This window comes from Sapajus apella, unplaced genomic scaffold (genome assembly GCF_009761245.1).
Source record: "Sapajus apella isolate SASKATOON/1434 unplaced genomic scaffold, GSC_monkey_1.0 scaffold2, whole genome shotgun sequence".
NCBI lineage: Eukaryota > Metazoa > Chordata > Mammalia > Primates > Cebidae > Sapajus > Sapajus apella.
Window position 1 is genome coordinate 25,917 of NW_022436942.1, and position 22,966 is coordinate 48,882.

The following is a 22,966-nucleotide window of genomic DNA, read 5'->3' on the forward strand; positions in this document are numbered from 1 at the left end:
AAAAAAAAAAAAAAAAAAAAAAAAAAAAAAAAAAAAAAAGAATGCTTTTGAAAAGAAATTTTTTCTTTGATTTGATTTCATCTGAATCTTGTTTCAATGAAATATTGAGACATTATCTAAAAATTTCTTCCTCAGTTTAAAAGTTGCTCAGTATTAAAATTCTGGTATTTCTAATACTGGTCTCCTGGAAGTAGTGAGATGGTTGAGAATATTGCATAATGTCCCATAGCTAAATGATTAGATATAATGTTTTCAAACCATGTCTTCAAAGTAGCAGATCCTTCTATCTGCTCAAAAACTTGGTGAGCAGGACCCTTCGGTGAATTTAAGCCTCATTTTCTTTTTCATCCCCCAACTTTACTTTTGAAGAGGTAAATCACAAGAAGTCATCCTTATAAGGCAATTTTCAGACTTTTATGTGTTCAAAATTATTTGGGAAGTTTGTAATCAAATCTTAGAATCATAATTTTGAGTTTTTATTTGATGAGTTATATAAAATTCTACATTTTTAAAGCAATGCCAGACTTAATGCATGTTCCCTAGACATTTATTTGAAAAACATTGTACAGGGAGTAAATATAACTCTCAGAGACCATTATATAAGGATATAACATCTAGTATTATAATTGTAATAATGCACTGAATCATTATCTTGAGGCACCATGAATCTTAATAATCACATTTTGTTTAGTGTTATGAAGGAAAGAAGATATATAGATTAACATTTTTCTTGGGGATTAAAGTTATTAAGGGAAATCCCTGTTTTCCAATAATTCAAGATAATAAAAATTTTTAATATAGATTAGAAATGTAGGCTAGGCATGTGGCTCACACCTCTAATCCCAGCACTTTGGGAGGTGAAAACAGGAGGATTGCTTGGGCCCGGGAGTTTGAGACCAGCCCGGGCAACATAGCAAGACCCCCATCTTTACAAAAAACTAAAAAAATTATCTGGACATAGTGGTGTGGACCTGTAGTCCCAGCAAATTGGGAGGCTGAAGACAGAATCACTTGAGTCTAGAGTTCAAGGTTGCAGTGAGCTATAATCGTACCTGTGTACTCCAGCCTTGGTGATAGTGCAGTACCATATCTCTAATTTTAAAAGGAACAAAAAGAAATGTAAAAGAATATATTTTTTTGTAATTATGAAAAATGACTATGACCTCATTAAAAGAGATGTCTATTTCCCTGCTCCCTTATGACAAATCCTGTCAATAGACAACCTGGTAATAGGAAGAAGTTACTTCTGGAACATGGGAAGCAGTGATTTGATACCATTAAAACCTGTTTCTACTCATCCTGGCTTCTCACAATTTTGTACTCTTGGTGATCTATCCTGTTGCTTCTGGAAAAACATATTGAATTAGGTTGGTATGGATAACTCTTCCATGTTTTGAACCTTTGCTATACAACTTAATATCTTTCATCTTGCTGAGAAGGGCTACACATATTTCTGAAGTTAAATAGCTATTTCAAAACTTTCTTATATTTATAACACTTTATCTAAAAGCTGAAGTCTAAACACATACCTTCATGAGTTTTTAATTGATGGAGGTCTACAGAAGATTTCAAAGAAATTAATTTAAAATTTTGATTCTTTATCTTATAAAGTTACTACAAATACGTAGGAAGTTGAAGCATCAGATGTTCCATTTTCTGTACTTTCATGACCTAGTAAAATTCTATTCTTGCGTAATGGTTACTTACACTAAAGCTAATGTGAAAACTGGGTGAGGAATGGTTTATCTGGCTTTGTCATGTAGTAGTCATGAGATCTTGGGTAGGTTATTTAGCTTCCCTGTGCCTCAGTTTTATTATTAATAGAAAGGAATAACAGTACCCTGCCCACGTACTCAGCACAGGTGAACATTTAGTGAGAAAGGGGACTGCAGGGACTGTAGCTAAGACATCTCCACTCCCAAGACCATGTAGTTCCATGGACTCACAGGGGTCTGTAACCAGTTTCTACATTCTTTAACTGTTCCTCTGCCAGTACACCTCTGTCAGAGGTGCTACTCACCTCCTTCTGGCTGTCTTTTCAATGCTTCCATCCTGCTTATCACTAATCATGGCTCAGTCCATCATTTGCTTTCTGCTTTTTTATAACCAAGTCAGAGAGAACATTTAGAACAGTGCTTCTTAATCTTGGCTGTACAGTATAATCTCTGGGTTGCTTAACACACACACACACACACACACACACACACACACACACTCACTCATACACACTTGTAGGCCAGGTTACATTTTGGACCACTTAAGACACAATCTGAGGAATAGAGAGCTGGCATCAGCATTTCCCCCCTCCTTATCTTGCTTTATGCATTTGATTTTAATTAAACTTATGTTGAAATAATTTTAGATTCACATACAGTTTAAGAGATCATACAGACATCCAATATACTCTTTACCTAGTTTCTGCTACTGGTAACATCTTGTAGGATACTAATACAATCAAAATATAGAAAATTTCTGTCACCCCAAGGATGCCTAGTGTTGCCTTTTGTTTTGTTTTTTTGAGCCAGGGTCTCTCTGTCACCCAGACTGGAGTGTAATGGTGCGATCTTGGCTCACTGCTACCTCTGCCTCCAGGGTTCAAGCAATTCTCCTGTCTCAGCCTCCTGAGTAGCTGAGACTACAGGCACACACTACCACGCCTGGCTAAGCTTTTGTACTTTTAGCAGAGATGGGTTTCACCATATTGTTCAGGTTGGTCTTGAACTCCTGACCTCAGGTGATCCACCCACCTCGGTCTCCCAAAGTGTTGCCCTTTTATAGCAAGACCCAGTTTACTCTTTCCCAGACCTCTGGCAGCCACCAATCTATTCTCTATTTCTAGAATTTTGTCATTTCAAGAGTATTATGTAAAGCGAGCTGCCTACTATGTAACCTTTTGGGATTGGCTTTTTCCACTCAGCACAGTCCCCTGGAGATTCATCCAAGTTGTATTGTGCTTGTTCAATTGTTATTTCCTTTTAATAATTCATTCCTTATAATACATGAATAGTATTACATGGTATAAATGTACCACAGTTTGTCTAGTGGTACTTCTGTCAAAGCATATCTAGGTTGTTTCCAGCTTTGGGCTATTACAAATGAGCTCCTGTGGAAATTTGTGTACAAGTTATATGGATTTGTGTTTTCATTTTGGTGGGATAAATGCCCAAGAGTGCAATTTCTGGGTTATATGGAAATTGCATATTTAGTTTTGTAATAAACTAAGCTGTTTTTCCATGGTAGTTTTACCATTTTATATTCCCACCAGCAATGTATGAGTGACCTGGTTTTTCTGCATCCTCACTGGCATTTGGCATTGTCATTCTTTTTTTTTAAAAAAGTTAGTCATTCTGATAGGTGTGTAGTGATAGTGATATCTTGTTGTATTTCTCTAATGGCTAATAGTATTGAACATTTCATTTACTTACTTACCATTTTTTTTTTTTTTTTTTTTTTTGTTGAGATGGAGTTTTACTCATGTTACCCAGGCTGGAGTGCAATGGCGCGATCTCGGCTCACCGCAACCTCCGCCTCCTGGGTTCAGGCAATTCTCCTGCCTCAGCCTCCTGAGTAGCTGGGATTACAGGCACGCACCACCATGCCCAGCTAATTTTTTGTATTTTTAGTAGAAACAGGGTTTCACCATGTTGACCAGGATGGTCTCGATCTCTTGACCTCGTGATCCACCCGCCTCGGCCTCCCAAAGTGCTGTGATTACAGGCTTGAGCCACCGTGCCCGGCCCTTACTTACCATTTTTTAACCTCTTCAGTGATAAGCCTCTTCATCTCTTTAGCCTATTTTCTAATTGAATTGTTTTGTTACTGTGTGGAGTTTGAGGATTCTTTATATATTCTGCCACTAATCCTTTGTCAAATATGTGGTTTGCAAATATTTCTCCCAGTCTTAGCTTGTCTCTTTATCCTCTTAACAGGGTTTTTCACAAGGCAAAAATTTTAATTTACATGAATTCCAATTGCTCCATTAAAAAAATAGTTTCTCCTTTTGATGTCAAGTTTAAGCATTCTTCGTCTAACCCCAGGTTTTACCTTTGCTCTTCCTAAATGTTCTGTAGGCTTAGACTTGCACTTTATATTTAACTTCATGATCCCTTTTAAGTTAATTTTTGTATAATGTGCAAGGTTTAGATTGAGGTTTCTTTTTTTCTCTCTCCTTTTCTTTTTTGTGGTCTAAGGGATCTTTAACTGCTCCAACACCATCTGTTGAATTGCTTTTGTGTCTTTGCCATAAATGAAGTGAGCATATTTGTGTGGGTTTATTTCTGGAATCTTTTTTCTGTTGAGCTATGTGTCTATCCTTTCACATACTACTACATATTATTGTAGCTACATTGTAGGCTTTATATGGAAAAAGTGATTTCTCCCAATTTATTCTTGGTGAAGATTGTTTTAGATATGCTAAGGCCTGTGCTTTCTCATATAAATTTTAAAATAAGTATGCTGTGTCTACAACAACACTTGCTGTGATTTTAATGGGAATTGCATTAAAGCTATAGCTCAATTTGGGGAGAATTCACATATTTACTATGTTGAGTCTTCTAATCCATGAGTACAATATGTCTCTCTGCTTATTTAGGTCTTCTTTGATTTCTGTCACCAGAATCTTGCAATTTTCAGCACACATATCTTATATTACATGTTCTGCTAAGTGTATACCTAAGTATTACATTGTCTTCACTGTAATTTTAAATGGCATTTTGTTTGGGTTCTACATGAAATGTGATTGACTTCTTTGTGTTGACCTTATATCTGGTCCTTCCTGAACCTAGCATTGGTGTTTTAAAAATTTCTCCTGGAAATTATAATGTGTAGCTAAGGTTGAGAAGCACTTTTTAAGATAAAGACCAGTGGTGACATTTAATGCCCTTAAAATCTTGTGGTTTTCAATTTCAGTACCATTCTGCAATTCTTGGGTGTATACCTGCATCGTTCTGCCTCCCAATATCCACAATCGTCATTACAGACATTCCCCCTTCTTTTCAGCCCTTCTTTCCTTACCTTCTTATCTTGATCCTTCTTCCTGTTCTCCTAGGACTTTGCTTCCTACTTAACACCACCTGGTATCAATGCTAACAGAAGAATTTTTTCTCTTCCCTCTAAGGATTGAGTAACATCTATATCTGTACCTATTCATTTCTTTTCACTGGGAAGAGTGAGAGATGACTTTTTTTCCCCATTAAAGACAAGACATTTCCTACCTATAATTTCCAGCATCATTACCTTTATGTGAATATTCGGGCATACATCTTTCATGTGTTTCCTGTACTATTCTGTTTGACTTTAAGTAGTTGTAATAATATACCTATTGTAAGTTTTATTTTATTGTACATTTTCATTTATGATTTTCAGCATTGCTTCATAATATTAAAGACTTTTAGAATATAATTTTAATGAATACATGGTAGCCTGTCCAAAAAATGGATTGTTTCCTTTCAAAAAAATTTTTAATGATGCTGGATTGACTATCCTTGAATATATATTTTTCCCAGGTCTAGGATTGCCTTAAAATAAACTTCCTAGAAGTAGAATTGCTGGATTTAGGGTATGAATATTTTAAAGATTCTTGACATAGTTCTAAATTATAAACATAGCTGGGTGGAGTGTAACTTGATACATCCTTTTTTTGTCTTTTCAAAAATCAGGCAATGTAGCAATAGTTGCTATTTTTTAAAGTATATGTCTCATAGTCCAACAATTCTACTTTCCAGGAATAATGGCACAACTGTTCAGCTTTATTATCTGGAATGCTTGATGCAGCTTATAAGAAAAAAAGAGATAATAGTCTAAATGTTCATTAGTGGGATTTAATAAATTGTGATACATTCATCAACTGAATGATATGAGTTGATGTGATCATAATCTAATAAATGAAAAAAATCAGAATAAGAAAAGCAGTTGGTAGGCTGGACATGGTGGCTCACGCCAGTAATCCCAGCACTTTGAGAGGCCGAGGTGGTTGGATCAGATCCCCTGAGGTCAGGAGTTTGAGACCAGCCTGTGCAACATGGTGAAACACTGTCTCTATTAAAAATACAATTAGCTGGGCATAATGGTGGGTGCCTGTAATTCCAGCTACTTGGGAGGCTGAGGCAGGAAAATCTCTTGAGCCCGGGAGGTGGAGGTTGCAATGGGCCGAGATTGCGCCACTGCACTCCAGCCTGGGAGAGAGTGAGAATGTGTTGAAAGAAAGAAAAGAAAAAAGAAAAGAAGAGAGAGAGGAGAGAGAGAAAGAAAGAAAAGAGAAAGAAAAGAAAGGAGGGAAGGAGGAAAGAAGGAAAGAAAGAGGAAGGAAGGAAGGAACGAAGGAAGGAAGGAGCCAACTCATTAAAAAACAATATGTTGGCAGAGGGAAAATGGTGTAGCTCAAGAAAATTTGACAGAAAGTGAAATGATAGAGTAATGATTATCTGTAAGGCAGCATAGCGTAAGATTTGGATGTGCATAGGAAGGTAAGTAGTAAAAGAACAGACAAGTTTCAAGGAGTTCATAACATTAAGAGCAGTAAAAATAAAGAACAAATTATTGAAATAAATGAGCCAGGATGGTAGATAGGCTGAAGTATTAAAGTATGTAAAAGTCTGAATCAAAACAGCATGGAAAACAAATGTACGTGTGTGTGTGTGTACTTGAAAAATTTAAAGTACTACAAATGTGATTCTTCCCCTTTCCTCACATGATGAAGTTGAAGAAGGAAGTCACTTCAGATTCAACAAGGTGATGTCCTAGAGGCACATGGACAAAGGGCAGATGTATTTTTAAAAAATGATTATGAGTGAGAAACCAAGAGCCACACATCTGAGTGTAGCGCATATGTTCCTATTGTCCTGGGAGGATATGGTAATACTTGGAGCAAACTGGTAACATATAAATTGGGCTGATCCCTTTTGAGTAACAGATAGCATTTTCTGGAAGACTTAATTAATTGCAGCATTTAAAAGAGTAATGTTGGCCAAGTGCATGGCTCACACCTGTAATCTCAGCACATTGGGAGGATGAAGCAAAAGGATCATTTGAGGCCAGGAGTTTAAGACCAGCTTAGGCAAAATAGCAAGATACCATCTACAAAAAAAAAATAGCCACATTAGATGGTGCATGCCAGTAGTATTATACTAGCTAGTTAGGGGGCTTAGGAGGCAGGATCACATGAGCCCAGGAGTTAGAAGTGGCAGTGAGCTACGATTGCATCACTGCACTCTACCCGGATGACAGAGTGAGACTTTGCTTCAAAAAGAATGGGGGTTACTGTTAGGTCAAAGTAAATATTTCCAGAGCTGTCACTGAAGAGCAAACAACATAGACAATATTAATGTCAATCCTGTAGATTAAATGATATTTACCTTTCTCTTTAACATCCTTTTTAATTAGGAGAGTTTTCGTCACCAATCTGGTGCCAGAGAAAGATGATAAAACAAATTTACCTTACATGTATGACTGCTGGATGGGGAACAACTGAACCTCATAGTGAGTATATGCACCACCTCCTCCAACATTAAAATCCAAACAAACATATGTAACATCTAAGTGTACTCTGCTTATTCATTTTCAGTTTTTCTCTATTTTTAATATGAATAATGGTATGAAAATTCTTTTAAAATAATGGATCTAAAGGTGACTTCCTTGGTTTTAGGTTATTATAGTCATGAATACAAGTTTATTGATACTTATAAAAACTTGTATTCAAGAATATCTAGTGATTTTATTACCTAACATTTGTAAGTCTCATTTCTGTGTAATTACTCTCCAATTGTACTGTAAACATATGCAAACTCAGACACCCATACTCAATTGTTTTTATAGCAGTGAAACACAAACTTGAAGGTATGAGCCAATTTCTAACCACGTGAGGCATTTTTCTGAAATGATGGATTGGTATGAATGGTAAATGGGTAGAAAAGATTATGCAAAAATAACTAGCCCATGTAAAGATCAACCCATGAGTTTGGCTTCACTTCTACTGTATTGTACAACTGAGTTAACAAATTACAAATATCCAATAGACTAGAGTGAATCAGAATGTAGTTTCCATTGTCAGCCTCTAAACATAATGTTTATTCAGCAGAGTCAAAAGAACGAGAGCACAGTGAAACCAAGGGAATCAATTATAGGCTTAACATTTAAAAAGGAATTGTATTGATCGCTTCATCAACAACTGATTTGGGTCTAAACTTTTTATTTTTCCTTCTATGAAGTGATATTATTTTTCTCTCTTCCTAGAATTGTAGTGAAGATAAAAAGAATGCTTACAAGGCCGGGCGCGGTGGCTCAAGCCTGTAATCCTAGCACTGTGGGAGGCCGAGGCGGGTGGATCACGAGGTCAAGAGATCGAGACCATCCTGGTCAACATGGTGAAACCCCGTCTCTACTAAAAATACAAAAAATCAGCTGGGCATGGTGGCGCGTGCCTGTAATCCCAGCGACTCAGGAGGCTGGGGCAGGAGAATTGCCTGAACCCAGGAGGCTGAGGTTGCGGTGAGCCGAGATCGCGCCATTCGACTCCAGCCTGGGCAACAAGAAAAAGACCCCAACACCGTCGTGAAAAAAAAAAAAAAAAAAAAAAAAAGAATGCTTACAAAATAGTTTTGGTGTTTCTGTTGCATAAGCTAAAGTGGAATAATATTAGGTCTTTATAAATCACCTAACAACATTGTTCTAGTGCCCAGAGAGAAAAATAGTGGGATTTACCCTGAGAGTCTATCTATATATAGGGCAATCTCTGTGTTAGCCTTTAAAAGCATCTGCCTAGGTTTATATGTGTTTTTATTCTTTTGTGCTAGAGGATGAATTTTCTAAAATGGTACAGCAGGCAAAGGTATCTCTGCTCATTAGTACCTCTTGCCAAAGCCACCATGGTATGTATACTCCAAACACCAATATATTCAGAAGAGCTGCAGGATCATCTTCCTGCATGGTAATTCAAGGATTGCATTGATGAATCTGGGAATTTTCTTTTCAGCATGTCTCACAAACAGGCGTTTACTGATCCATAAAGAAGAAAAGACGCATGTTAGTTTTAAAAAGAAAGGCAAGAAGAATAAATACATTTCTATGTTACTTTAAAAACAAATGAACTGTGATTACTAATTTGATAGTTGAAATGAACTCAGTTCTCAAAAGAAATTATTCATTACTTGAATGAACTATGTGAAATTGCTGATATTCAATATTTTTTGACCTACAAACATGATTATTTATTTTCTTTCTCTCTCTTTCTCTTTCTCTCTCTTTCTCCCTCTCCTCCCCCCCACCTTTCTCTCTTTTTTTCTTCTTTTTCTGAGATGGAGTCTCGCACTTGCATTCTCGCCCGGGCTGGAGCGCAGTGGCACGATCTTGGCTAACTGCAACCTCCAACTTAAAGGTTAACATGATTCTCCTGCCTCAGCCTCCCAAATAGCTGCGATTACAGGCACGCATCACCATACCCGGCTACTTTTTTGTATTTTTAGTAGAGACAGCGTTTCACTATGTTGGCCAGACTGGTCTGGAGCTCCTGACCTCGTGATTTGCCCACCTGGGCCTCCCAAAGTGCTGGGATTACAGGCATGAGCCATCTCACCCAGCAGATCATATCTTATGATTCAGTTGCATAGCTGAATTAGGTGACTTAGTGCACATACTGCTGGTAGCATTGAAAACATAAAGAAGTTTCATGTAACTGAAAACCATCATCTGGGCATTTATATAGATGCTTGAAAGTTTCTTCATGCAGAGTCTATAGTCAGCATTAAGTGAATTTATACTAACCTAAACCTTATCTTTCAGTCTCTCCTTGAAGGTATAGATTTAATCCTTTCAAGAGATCTGTCACACTAACCAATTACCTGAGTGGCCATAGTTTTCTGTTAGGTTGTGGGCAGAAATCAGAGAGATAAGAAAAGAACCTGTGCCCTGCCTGACCATCATGGGCAGCTGGGGTTTGTGTCAGCCAGGAATCAGGTATTTGGGAGAACTTCTCTTTTTGTTTGTTGCAGGGAGATTCTGGAAGACCACTGCAGTGTGCCCAACCTGAAAAGTACAAGCCTGTCAACATTGTGAGCTGAGGCAGCAGTCACTGACATCCCACTGCACCATCTTCACAAGAATTTCTGCCTGCAGTGATTGGATCACATCTGTCATTGGAGGAGAAGTGTGATCACTGAAAGAGCAGCATGGTATAATTGTGATTAGAAATGGGAAGAGGCAAGACATGCTGGCTCACACCTGTAATCCCAGTGCTTTGGGAGGCTGAGGTGGGTGGATCATGAAGTCAGGAGTTCAAGACCAGTGTGGCCAACATGGTGAAATCCCATCTCTACTAAAAATGCAAAAATTAACTGGGTGTGGTGACATGTGCCTGTAATCCCAGCTACTCAGGAGGCTGAGGCAGGAGAACTGCTTGAACCCAGGAGGTGGAGGCTGCAGTAAGTGGAGATCATGCCACTGCACTCCAGCCTGGGTGACAGAGTGAGACTCCATCTCAAAGAAAAAAAAAAAAAAAAGAAAGAAAAAGAAAAGAAAGAAAATAAAAAAGATAATAGTACACCTGAAAAATGAGTGTCTTGTCAGTGCCAAAATATTCAGTGTTACTTCCACCCGTCATTGTCATTGCAGAGGTTGGTGTTGGTGTGTTTGTACATTCAATATTAAACATTGGTCACAAAAGTTAATGTTGTTTCATGCCTCCTGGGAACTTACAATTTGAATTGTTCAACTCATATCTTGCATACCACATGTATGTCATATATTTTGAATAGTATTATATACACTGGTACTATTTTTTTTCTACTTTGGCAAATAGAAAAAATAAGATAAGAAGGGCAATATTATTCAACCCATATAATTCTTAACTTTACTCACAGGGATACAGGCTGGAAACTTCTCTGAGCACAAATAGACAGAAATGGTCCCTGTCAGTTTCACAATTGTGATGAGGAGTGGACATTTAAGAGATTATGTCTCAGGCATATCAATTGACCTTAAAAATTTTAGATAAAATTTTGGGATATTTAATCTGTTTATAAGGTATTTAATTTATCTGAAGCTCAGGTTATCTCAATCCCCTTACCTCTGTAGGCTGTAGCCAAGAATCAGGGAGGAACTAGGGAAGGTCACTGAGCCAGAAGAATAGATGTCAAAGTCTATCACAGAAATCTGCAATATAGAATGAGTAGGAGCCTCAGGCAACATTTTTTTTCTTATTTTACACATTCCACCAAAATTTTTTATTTGGTTTCCAAGAATGCAGCATTCCAAAATGGTGTATGATTCAGCTTTAGATAAGCACATGTATAATCAAATGAGACAGCAATTCATAGGGAAATAGAAAAATTACATATATATATTCAAACAACTTCAAAAAGCATAATATGCAGGGCTTCCTTCCTATAGAACTCAATATTGTGAGTAGATTATAAAAGTTTGAATTATGAAGCTGCCATTTCTGTAGATAAAAACATCTTGGAAATTAGCTACTTTATGTGATTCAGTCTAATAATTGTAATTACAATAATACATCAAGATGTTAGGTTCAGTACATCCACATTATGAAAATTTTGCTCTTCAGAATTAAAGTAAAAAAGCTGATATACTTAAATTAGGAATCCTTAACTCTCGGACAAAATGGTTTGTCTTCCAAATATTTCTGTTTGTATTTAAGGCTGGAGGTAACTGAGGCTTCACTGAAATTGGTTAATCTTTTTCTAATGAATCTTCATTTAAAAGTTGGAAGGCAAGTATGAGCACAAGATATCTCTGTAATGGTATTAGAAAAAAGAACCTGTCTTTCCTCACTCTTTCTCTTTTAGTCTCTTTCTATCTCTCTTCCTTTCCTTCAACCTCTTTTCCTCCTCTTCCCCACTGCCTGTTCCCTTTTACATTCCCCCTTTCTAACCCCATTCCTCTGGGCTTCTTACACTCTTTCAACTTCTCAATCTGTCTCTCTTTTTTCACCTCTGTTAATCGTTTTTTTCTTTCTCAACCCCTCTACTTTTTTTTTCAGTTCAGTCAACAACCTCCCTCTTCCCCTTTCCTTTCTCCCTCTCCCCCTTTCTTTTCTCCCTCTCCTGAATCACTTATACTTTCAAATTCTCATCCCCCTTCTCTCTCTCAATCCCTCTTGCTTTCTCAATGCCCTCCATCTTTCTCTTTCAACCAACCTCCCTTCCCCTTCCCTTTCTCTCAATACCCTGCCCAACTTCTCTCTTTTTCTGTCAACCTTTCCTTTCGTTTGCAAATGCTACAATGAGATATTATTATAAATGTCCTAGTAATTACTAAAAACCCTCTGCGTGAATATTGATTTAAAGCTTCCACTTTCATTAAGTTATACTTTTGGATAAGAACACCAAGGAAAATAAAAGATGAGATTTGCAAGGATTCTCTAATTCTAATGTTAATCTGTTTTGTACCATTTTTACTTTGTCTTTTGTGAATCTTTCTCTTCTTTTTGGTACTTAGCACATCACTTGTCATATTAAAGGTGCTCAATGAATATTTGCTACGAGAGTGACCAGGCTGCAAGTTCAGTTGACAGATCTGTTGAATGCCCACAAGCACCTCAAAGTCAGTACATCCAAAATGGATCTTTTTGTCTTTTTTCGGGGGGGAGGGAGTGGACAGAGTCCCACTCTGTGGTTCATTTCAGCCTATTAATTATATTAAACTATTGCACACACAATGCTTTATAGATAGAAATGATTGCTTTGTTGAAACAGAGATATTGGATGGCATAGACTGTGGATAGACTAAAAGTATTTATCCATCAGCTGATAATAACATCTGAACTTGTCATGTGAAAAACTGATTTAAGACTTTTAAGGCCGGGTGCTATGGCTCACTCCTATAATCCTAGCATGTTGGGAGGCTGAGGTGGGTGGATTATTTGAGGTCAGGAGTTTAAGATCAGCCTGGCCAACATGGTGAAACCCTCCCTCTACTAAAAATACAAAAATTAGTCTGGCATGGTGGCAGTTGCCTGCAGTCTTGGCTACTTGGAAGGCTGAGGCACCTCCTTGAACCCAGGAGGTGGAGGTGAAGGTTGCAGTGAGCCAAGGTCACACCACTGCACTCCAGCCTGGGCAACTGAGTGAGACTCTGTCCCCCTCCTAAAAAAGACAAAAGGATCCATTTGGCATGTACTGACTTTGAAGTGCTTGTGGGCATTCTACAGTAAAAATTATTCATTTATTAGTTTATCTCAATATTCCCTGCTTACTTGCTGAAACTTTTACTCAAACTAGAGAAAGAAAAAAAAAATGGCATGGAAATACCTTTTCATCATCTTTACTAAATACAGGTTGTTATGGAACAGTTATTAGTCTCAGTCTAAAACCTATCTTCTGCAGGTAATACATAATGGACTTTTTAAAGCAAATTATTTTTCAGATGTAATGCCACTGATAACACAAGATTAAGTATCCATCTCTTTTTAAAGTTAATCAGGTTTCAATCTTCAGGGGAAATTAAGTTTTGTCTTCAGTGGGTAGATTAAAAAATGGTGAATTGCTTTATAAATAAGCAGGATCAAATCAATCAGTTCTGCTACACCGGGAAATCCAGCTCTCATGGGATAGTTGTTAAACTGAAAGTAGGTTATCCTGGAGACCAAGGATCAGGTGTAACTAAGTAAACAACAGCTAGCCCCCATCCAACCAGGAGCCCACACTCCAAAGAAGGAAGAGTTGCTAATGCCTTTTTGGCAAATATAAAAAAGCATTTTAGATGTATATTAATTTACTTAATCCTCATAACAACTCTGAGATATGCTCATTTTACAGATGAGCAAATAGAGATGCAGAGATGAAATAATGTGGCCAAGGTCATATGCTAGTAAGTTGCTGATCTGGAATTTTAGGTCAATGAATGAGAAAACTCAAATCTCAACATTTGATTATAAAATCTGGTAACAGATAGGTGAAAAAGAACCTGGAATAAGTTTACTCTCCAGCAGTTCAAATTTAACTTTTCTTCCCAAAGTCCCCTCTATAAACTCCTGTTCTATGAAGTGATAGGAAAAGATGAGGCATTAATTTTCTTTCTCAACAAGTATTTGAAGGCAAAGTAGGTGTTGGCTTAGGGAGATGAGGAAGACAGCAGTGCTTTCTTAGGAGAGAGTAAAACCTGGAAGACAATAAAAACGCGGATCAAATAATAAAAAGCGTTACTTATGGCGGAAAAGGAAGTTTAAATGTTCTTGTCACGGGAAAATGAGGACACAAAAACTGAAAGGGCACAAAACAATTGCAGGGGTGATATGCATTAGGGTTGTCAGGGGTAATTTCTACGCCCTTCATCACTAATAGACTTCTTAGTAATGAAATGCGGTGTGAGGAGCTGAGATTCCTTCTGCGGTCTCCAAGTGTCAGTCGCCCTTCTGTATCCCCTTCCTGGAGATACAGAACCGGACTGGCAGCACGATTACACCTTCGGTAAGTTGCAGCCTTATCTCCGTGGAGGCACGCGGCTTTTACCTTAACCACGCCTCTTCACTCCCTAAGACTTCGTAAGCAAAGGAAATATCGCGAGAACTCTACATTGTCTCTCTTCTGACGTTTTCAGCCGTGATAGTCGCTTTTATTCTCGCGATATTTCCGGGTACGCGGGAGTCCCGGCGACCCGGGCTTCTGTGAAAGATGGCGGTAGGCTGGGATCGTAACCTAAGGTAAAATACTGAAACCCCGCTGGGTGCTGTTCCCTAGGTTGATCCATGGCTGCTCAGGGCGTAAATGCAGTTGAGGACACTGGGAGCTTGTCATGGGCTCGGCTCCTTGTCTTCATGAGTGTCTGGAGACCGGGTCGGACGGGGAAGCCTCTCCACTTCCCCCGGGGGCGTTACTGGCAGGACCCTAGGAAACGATGCTACTGGGAGCTCCCCTTTGCCTGGTCCGGGTGCAGCTCCAAGGAGTTCAGGAGCTTCCTCGGTAGCTCCTGATTCTGACCCTTTGCTTCTCACAGTGCTCGGTGCCCCGGTGGCTTTTCTTTCGCAGGCGAGTAGGATCCCAATCGTTCGAGTGTCAGTCCTCCCGGTGTCAGGCTCCCTACCTCAGTCAAACAAATACCACATTCTTGGCAGTACGTTGCCCTCTTTCTCTTTTTTAAGAAAGAACGAGGTCTTGGCCTCGCCTGGAAGAAGTTTCGCACGGTGCCCCGGAAAATCAGAAAGAAGGGCAGGGCTAGACGCTAGGAGAGACAGGTCCGACTGTCACTACTTTTCTTCGGCGCAGGAATCCCTCCGAAGGCAACTTGTCAACTCGTGGTGGAGAATAGCCTTGCTTATCGGTAGTACATAGAGTTTACAGGTCGTTGTCTGAGAAAACACGTTTGAGTAACTTATATTTAGGATTTAGTGCCCCCGAGTCTTAAAGTGACATAATAGCTGTTAAAATGTTGCCAGACTGGTTTTCAGAAGCAGTGAAAGTTACAGTTAAAAACAGGATTTATTCATTTGAAGTTGTCATTCAGTATTTCAGTTAATTGCCTAGCCTGATACATTGTACTTTAGTATACAGCAATTATAAAGAACGAGCCTGGCTTGTTCACTGAAAAAGAAAAACTTATGCTTATTTACCTAATTTGTTTGTTGATATCTTTAAGTTGTTGTAATTATGCCAGTTCTACTGGAAGACATGAGGGAAAAAGATTCTATATTTGGGGGTGGGGATTGGCAATAGAGGGATGGATAGGGAGAGGAGGTTTTGTTTTGTTTTGTTTTTTATGATAGTGAACTTTAGTATCCAGTTGCATGTGATAATGGCTTCCTGGTACAAATCGTAAAAATATATCAGGTTGGAAAGGTCTCTCAAAAGAAATCAGGCATAGTCTGGAACAACAACAGACCAAAAAAAAAAAAAAAAAAAAAATCCTTCAGATTTCTTTTCTTTGGGGATTGGTGGTGTAAGTGAAAGAAATAGCGATTTTTTTTGTTTACTGGAAGTTACTTTTAGGCAGTCAATGCCTGCTAAAAATACTATTTAACAGTTTCCAAATATTTATTATAATTTTCCCTGTTAATGTCATGGTGGACAAATTATTTAACCTCTCTGTGCCTTAGTTCCCTCATTGGCAAAATGAAATAACAGTAATACCTAACTCATAGGAAGGTTGTGAGGATTGAATGTGTTAAAACATGCAAAGCATTTAGAACAATACCTGGCACACAGTAAACACTCAATGTATGTTAGCTCTTGTTATTTTTTATTTTCCTTTTCTAACGTCTGTAGTTACAAATGTTGCCGTGTTACTTAGTCAAAATGTAGACTGAAGAAGACACTGTTTAAAATAATATCTTTCTGACCCCAGACTGATTACATATTCTTGATTGGTGTGGTTAATGTTTTCTTAAACTCCCCATCACCATCCAGTTCCTTGTTTTCTTAAATTATTATCCTCTTTTAATGACTAAAGCATAAATTCTTCCTTTCTACTGTTCCATATAGTCTGTGGAAGGGTTTTCTTTGTGAATGAATGCTATAGTATGAATGCCATAGGAGGGTAAATTCCAAAGGATGATGATGGAATGGGGAAGAAGAGAAGCATATTGAATGATCTAGGTGCTGATGTCGTTAAGGAAATTATGAATATATCCCGACGTTAGTGGAATATGAAAACAAGTGCAGAAGTGAGAGTCAGTGTGTACCGTGGTTTGGAGCATAGTTTCAAGTTCTACCACCTTCTGTGTGGCCTGGGAAAATCACTTGACAGTTCTGTGCCTCATTTCCTCATTTAAAAGTGGGATTAAAAATAGGATCTGCTTCACAGAGTCATTTATAGGATTAAATGAATTAATATCTAAAGAGCTTCTAGTAATACATAGCACAAAACATGAGAGATGGTTGAGAAATATGGTAAAACATGATACTTCTCTAACTTGGGAGTCTCAGAAATGAACTAAGGGTTGCAACGGAACTGCCACCAATAGAAAGTCAGGTTTTATAAAGAGTACAGATAGGACAATTCCTTTTAGGAAAACTAGAGGTTATTGGATACCTTGTTTATGCCAGACAGTGGATTTGCCACCAATAGAAAGTCAGGTTTTGTAGAGAGAACAGATAGAGTAATTTCTTATAGAAAAGCTAAAAGTTACTGGATACCTTGTTTATGCCAAACAGTAACTTATACACTAGGGTGGCAAGTATTCAAAATGGAATTAATTTCTTGGAGATAGGTTAGTGCTGAGCTTTCAGGAATGGGACCGGTGGAGTAGCAGAGTGGCAAGAGGCTCCATTCTAGAGTGATATCTCATGAAAAATGGGGATGGAGGAAGCTAGAGATGGGTAGGGAGCCACCTAATACATTCCAGCCAGACTTTCAAGGGAGGAGTGCTGAATAGGTTGTATGTATTAGGAGATTTGCAAAACTAACTGCTTGCAATATCTTTATGCCTATGCATAAATTAAAAGCACTTAGGTAATTATACAAATATGTTATTGAAAGTTTTAGAAATATAATTCACTATTTTATTCATTTGTTTAACAGTGCTATACTCACTTTGTGATGGCCATTGTTCTAGGTCCTGGGATAGTGGAAAAAAGAAAAATCCTTCTGTGGATCTTATATTTTTACGTATTTGCTTACTTAAGTATGACATACTGTTATGATTTGAAAGATGCACTATTCTGGTGCTTCTGGAGAAATTTCCTTCCTTTTCTCAATGAATATTGAATACCTGTTTGCTAAGCATTGGAGATACAGAGATCAAGTTAGACATGGTTCCTGTTCTAACAGTCCACTGGAGAAAACAGAAAATGAAAGAAGCAATTAGAAATAGTGTCATAAAGGTACAGTGTTCTAGACGCAGATAGACGTTGAGGGCCATGGAAAGCTTTTTTGTCCCCGTCTCAAGGTAGAGATGAGTAGACTGGGCCTTGAAGAGTAAGTAGGAGTTAGTCAAATGAAGAGATGGGGTAGGGGGAAGAAAGAACATTTCAGGCAGAGATAATAGCATATTTTAGGTCTTGAAAGTGATTTGGTATGATCGGAACGCAGACTGTGAGGGATTGAGTTTGAAGAGAGGTTAGCAGGACCTGATTTTTGAAGAGCTTTGTAAAACATGTTAGGATAGAGTCCAAGCTCTTAAGTGTAGTGGGAAGGGAAGTTATATAAAGATTAGAAGAGAAATATTATATAATCAGATTTATGTATTAAAAGGATAATTTGTTCTTTATTATAGTATAGAGAGAGAATTGGAAGGTTGAAGACTAGAGGTTGTTGAAGCAATGTAGTGGCAATTGGGACTAGGAATGTACTTGGACATAAGGAATTTCTCAGAGAGTCTGAAGAAGAGAGGACAGGCAGATTTAAGGGAAATTTAGAAATATCTTAAGTCTAAGGATATAGCCCATGTTTCTGGCTTGTGTAGTTTGGCTTATGGTGTTATCATTAACTAAGATAGGAGATACAGGAGGCACAATTTTGACAGGGTGAAGTATTCATTTTTGGACTTGTTGAGTCTGAATTCTGTTTGGAATGTCCAAATGAAAATGTAACAGAAGGCAAAGGATTATATATATCTGTAGAGAGATTTGGGCTGAGAATCAAAATTTGGGAGAGATCAACATGAGACTGAAATTGAAGGAATGGGCAATCATTTGGGGAAAGTGTAGAGGTTGAGAGGGGACCTAGTGCAGAATTTGAGAGAAAGATGAATCTGCAAAATAATCCAAAGAGGGTCTTCCAGGTAGGATGAAAATCGGAAATGTGATATCACTTAAGATGATGTTTCAAGAAGAAAACGAAATGATAAACAGTGTACTTTCTCAGAGGTGCAATTAGATAAGGACTGAGGAGTGTCTGTCCATTTAGTACTAAGGAAATTGACCTTGCTCAGAGCAAATTTAGTTGAGAGGTGAGAGTTGGGTGAGGAAGTAGTCACAGTAGATGAATGAGGACAACTCATATTTTTTATTTTTTTTTGTTTTTTGGAGAGGGAGTTTCACTCTTTTTGCCCAGGCTGGAGTGCAATGGCACGATCTTGGCTCACCACAACCTCCACCTCCTGGGTTCAGGCAATTCTCCTGCCTCAGCCTCCTGAGTAGCTGGGATTACAGGCACGCACCACCATGCCCAGCTGATTTTTTGTATTTTTAGTAGAGACGGGGTTTCACCATGTTGACCAGGATGGTCTCGATCTCTTGACCTCGTGATCCACCCGCCTTGGCCTCCCAAAGTGCTGTGATTACAGGCGTGAACCACCGCGCCCGGCCCCGAGGACAACTCATTCTTTTAAGTTGGCTGTAGGTATGCTGCCAGAGATGTGTAGTTGGAGTTGGACTTGAGTTTAAGGGAGAGTTCTGTTTTAAGGAGAAAAGACATAAAGATATTTAATATTTTACTCAAATCAGAGAGACTAAGTAGAAATTGAAAGATTGAAGAAGGGTAAGTTTTTGTGCAGTTATCACTAAAAAGGTACGGAAAATAAATTTGATTATCAGAGCTGAACAAACTTAGCAGGCACGACATATACCTAACAAACATTCAGAAGCTTAATTTATCAATGGGAATACCAGTTTTATAAGTGACGTGGCTGTTAGAAACTGTCATCTGTTTTGTCTACCTCATCTGTTTTTCCTTTAGAAAACTAAGTGCATGAGAAAAAAATCATAATTCGAAGTCTGCTTTGTGAGCATGGAACCAGCAAGGGAAGGTTAGTTGCATGTTTTTAATGGCAAAAGAAATCAACATGTTAATGCTTTCAATTCTACTTTAGAGTAGAAGCTCCCTGCTGGATTGATAAGTAGCTCTCCTGGTCAGAGCTTCTTTCTTTTAGACAGTATTCATGTTTACTGCCAATTTTTGATTCTCTGGCCCTTATTTTTCTTTATGAATGTTCTTTCTCTTGCCTATTCTTTTATGTTAATCCCACCCATTAGATCTCAGATTCAAAGTCTGTCTGCTTTCTTCCAGAGACATTATTTCTCTTATAGTGACTTTTGCAACTATATGATTTAGTCTGCTATTATGTGTTGATTTTATTAATAAAGCTTTGATTACTAGGAATTCTTTATAGTATTACCTATAGTATTATTTATAAATCTGTTATAAAAATTACATAAATATCTAAAAATTCAGTTATTTGATGGGCTTTATAATTTTAGATATAGATGACGTACTGATAAAAAGGGACTAGCAAGCAGCCAATTTTTAAATAATGTTTGAGTATAAAAATAGATAATTTGGGAAATCTGAAGTTATATGTAAAGGCAATTAAAATTCTCTCATGAGAATTTTTAACATTTTTGTATATAGATGCTCAGTTTTGTTTCTTGTATATTTTTTCCTGTCACCTATAAAATGAGGATCTATGTGACCATCTAGTCTTTTCTTACTGAATCATGACTATTTTATTCTGTCATTAAATTTTATTTTATTTTTTAATAAAAGATTTTCAGGCCAGGCATAGTGGCTCATGACTGTAATCTCAGCAGTTTTTTTGGGAAGCTGAGGTGGGTGGAAGGCTTCAGCCCAGGAGTTTGAGACCAGCCTGGGCAACATGGTGAAACTCCTTCTTTAGAAAAAATACAAAAATTAGCAGGAGATGGAGGCGCATGCTTATAGTACCAGCTACTCGGGAGGCTGAGGTGAGGAGGATCACTTGAGCCAGGGAGGCAGAGGTTGTGGTGAGCTGAGATCATACCACTGTACTCCAGCCTGGGTGACAGAGCAAGACTCTGTCAAAAAAAAAAAAAGATTTTCAATGGTTACATAAAGATAAGATGCATTTATTCACCATAATTTGTACATTGGATACCATGGGTTTGTTTCTGTCTTCAGTATTTAAAAATAACAACACTGTGAGAAATATTCTCATAATCAAATTTTGTTTCAAACCCCAGATTATTGTAATAAGATACATTCCTAAATGGGCATTTACTTAGTCAAAAGAGGAGTGGTAAATATTTATATTCCTATTCTTATTATTATGAGTAGTATTTATTATTATTTTTTGAGATGGAGTCTTGCTCTGTCACCCAGGCTGGAGTGTAGTGGTGCTATCTCAGCCTACTACAACCTCTGCCTCCTGGGTTCAAGTGATTCTCCTGCCTCAGCCTCCCGCCCAGCCTATGTTCTTGTTAGTAATGTATGAGCAAGCCATTTTACTTAACTGTCATTCATTATTGGAAATGTGTTATTTTTATATAGTTTTCAATTTAATAGAAAAATTATCTCAGTTTGTATATTTAGACATTATTAGTGTGATTGAATTACTTACACTTTTTTCTTGCTATTTAATGTGTTTTTGTATTTAAATTACCTTTCATTAGTAGTTTTTGTCAGGGCATGAATGGGGAAAGGATAAATGTGTGGATAAATACTATTTTTTTTTTTTTCCTAAGCGGGGATGAGAATGCTAAGTTGTTTCAAGGACATTTGTCAGTTATCCTAAATTTAAAGAAACCTTTTTATCTCTTTAAAGGATTCATTTATTCATTATTCATTCCTTAGCATGACTATATGAAGGAAGAGGAAGGTTTTCCTGAAGATGAGGCGACTGAATCGGAAAAAAACTTTAAGTTTGGTAAAAGAGTTGGATGCCTTTCCAAAGGTTCCTGAGAGCTATGTAGAGACATCAGCTAGTGGAGGTACAGGTGAGTAGCAGTTCACATTAAAAGTTAGTACAATTCCTAAGTGATCCAGTCAACAACATACAGAAATTTAGCCATGAAGAAGAATTATCAATGAATTCTGCAGTAACTTTGTAACTTATCTGTCTTCGTGTCACTCTTTTGGCTCTCGTTTTATTCTCATTAATATTCTCTGTAGCATCCAACTCAGTACTATCTGTGCCTTTAGCTGTGTTTATTAAAACATTAATCAATTGGCTGGGATGGTGGCTCATGCTTGTAATTCCAGCACTTTGGGAGGCTGAGGCGGGCAGATTGCCTGAGGTCAAGAGTTTGAGACCAGTTGGGCTAACATGATGAAACCCCATCTCTACTAAAAAGACAAAAAAATTAGCTGGGCGTGGTGGCATGTGCCTGTAATCCCAGCTACTCAGGAGGCTAAGGCAGGGGAATTGCTTGAACCAGGGAGGTAGAAGTTGCAGGGAGCTGAGATTGCGCTACTGCACTCCAAACTGGGTGACAGAGTGAGAAGCCATCTAAAAAAACAAAAACAAATGAAAAACAAAAAAAAAAAATTAATAAATTAAACCAATGTTACTGCTTTCTGTCTCTTCCTAAATATATGACCTTGAGGAAGTTACTCAAATATCTGTCTTAGTTTCTTCCACAAAATAGGGATGATACTAGTATTTGCCTCCTAGGGCTTACTATATTATTAATATTTTCATAAAATGCTTAGACCAATGCCTGGTACAGGTAAAGTATTTGTTAAGTAAAATAAATAATGAAATATATAAGAAAAATATGTTACTATAACAATAATCAGTATAATTTCTTTCCCCATGAAGAACTAATAAAATAATGTATTTCACATGAGATTGACATTTTATTTTGTATAATGGCTAAGTTGCTCACTATTTCTAATTACTTATGACTAAGTTTTGTTAATGAAAATAGTTTCTTGCAAAATCTATTTCAAGTACTTTGCCGTAGTACATAATAGTTTTCCTTTTGGTCAGATCTTTTACTCAGTTTTGTAAATGAGGTGATATATTTAGGAGATTGCACAGTGGAAGAGAGTTTTGTTAGATACTTAGAGATGTTATTTGGGTTTCTGGCACACATATTTAGAGATGTTATTTGAGTTTCTGGCACACATACTTAGAGATGTTATTTGAGTTTCTGGCACACAGATTATTGTGGTTTCTCAGGATCTAAGAAATTAGGCTAGCTTTTTGTTTGTTTTAAATTGGGCTATAGACATGGATGTATTTTTAATAATGAAGCAACTGTTTTCAAATTTTTACTATAAGGCATGCTTACTTTCATCTTTTATCCTATCTGTGACACTGTTATATATAAGAAAATACAAATTTTGTCAAATCTATTTAGTGAGACATGCCCTTAAAATTGGAGAA

General features: G+C 37.5%; 1 protein-coding gene across 4 annotated transcripts in view; it reads left to right on the forward strand.

Annotated features, from left to right (window-relative positions):
* ERGIC2 (ERGIC and golgi 2) overlaps positions 1 to 22,966 on the forward strand; it is a 60,354-nt gene that overhangs the window by 8,041 nt on the left and 29,347 nt on the right. Inside the window, exons 1-3 of one of the 4 annotated variants that reach the window (XM_032286929.1) lie at positions 1,217 to 1,367; positions 7,381 to 7,476; positions 21,430 to 21,572. In XM_032286929.1, coding sequence (XP_032142820.1) covers positions 21,467 to 21,572 — 106 coding nt within the window. In that variant the 5' untranslated portion in view covers positions 1,217 to 1,367; positions 7,381 to 7,476; positions 21,430 to 21,466. Of the gene's footprint in view, positions 1 to 1,216; positions 1,368 to 7,380; positions 7,477 to 14,530; positions 14,651 to 19,560; positions 19,631 to 21,429; positions 21,573 to 22,966 lie in introns of those variants that run through there. The other 3 variants (XM_032286907.1, XM_032286915.1, XM_032286920.1) reach the window with 3 other exon arrangements.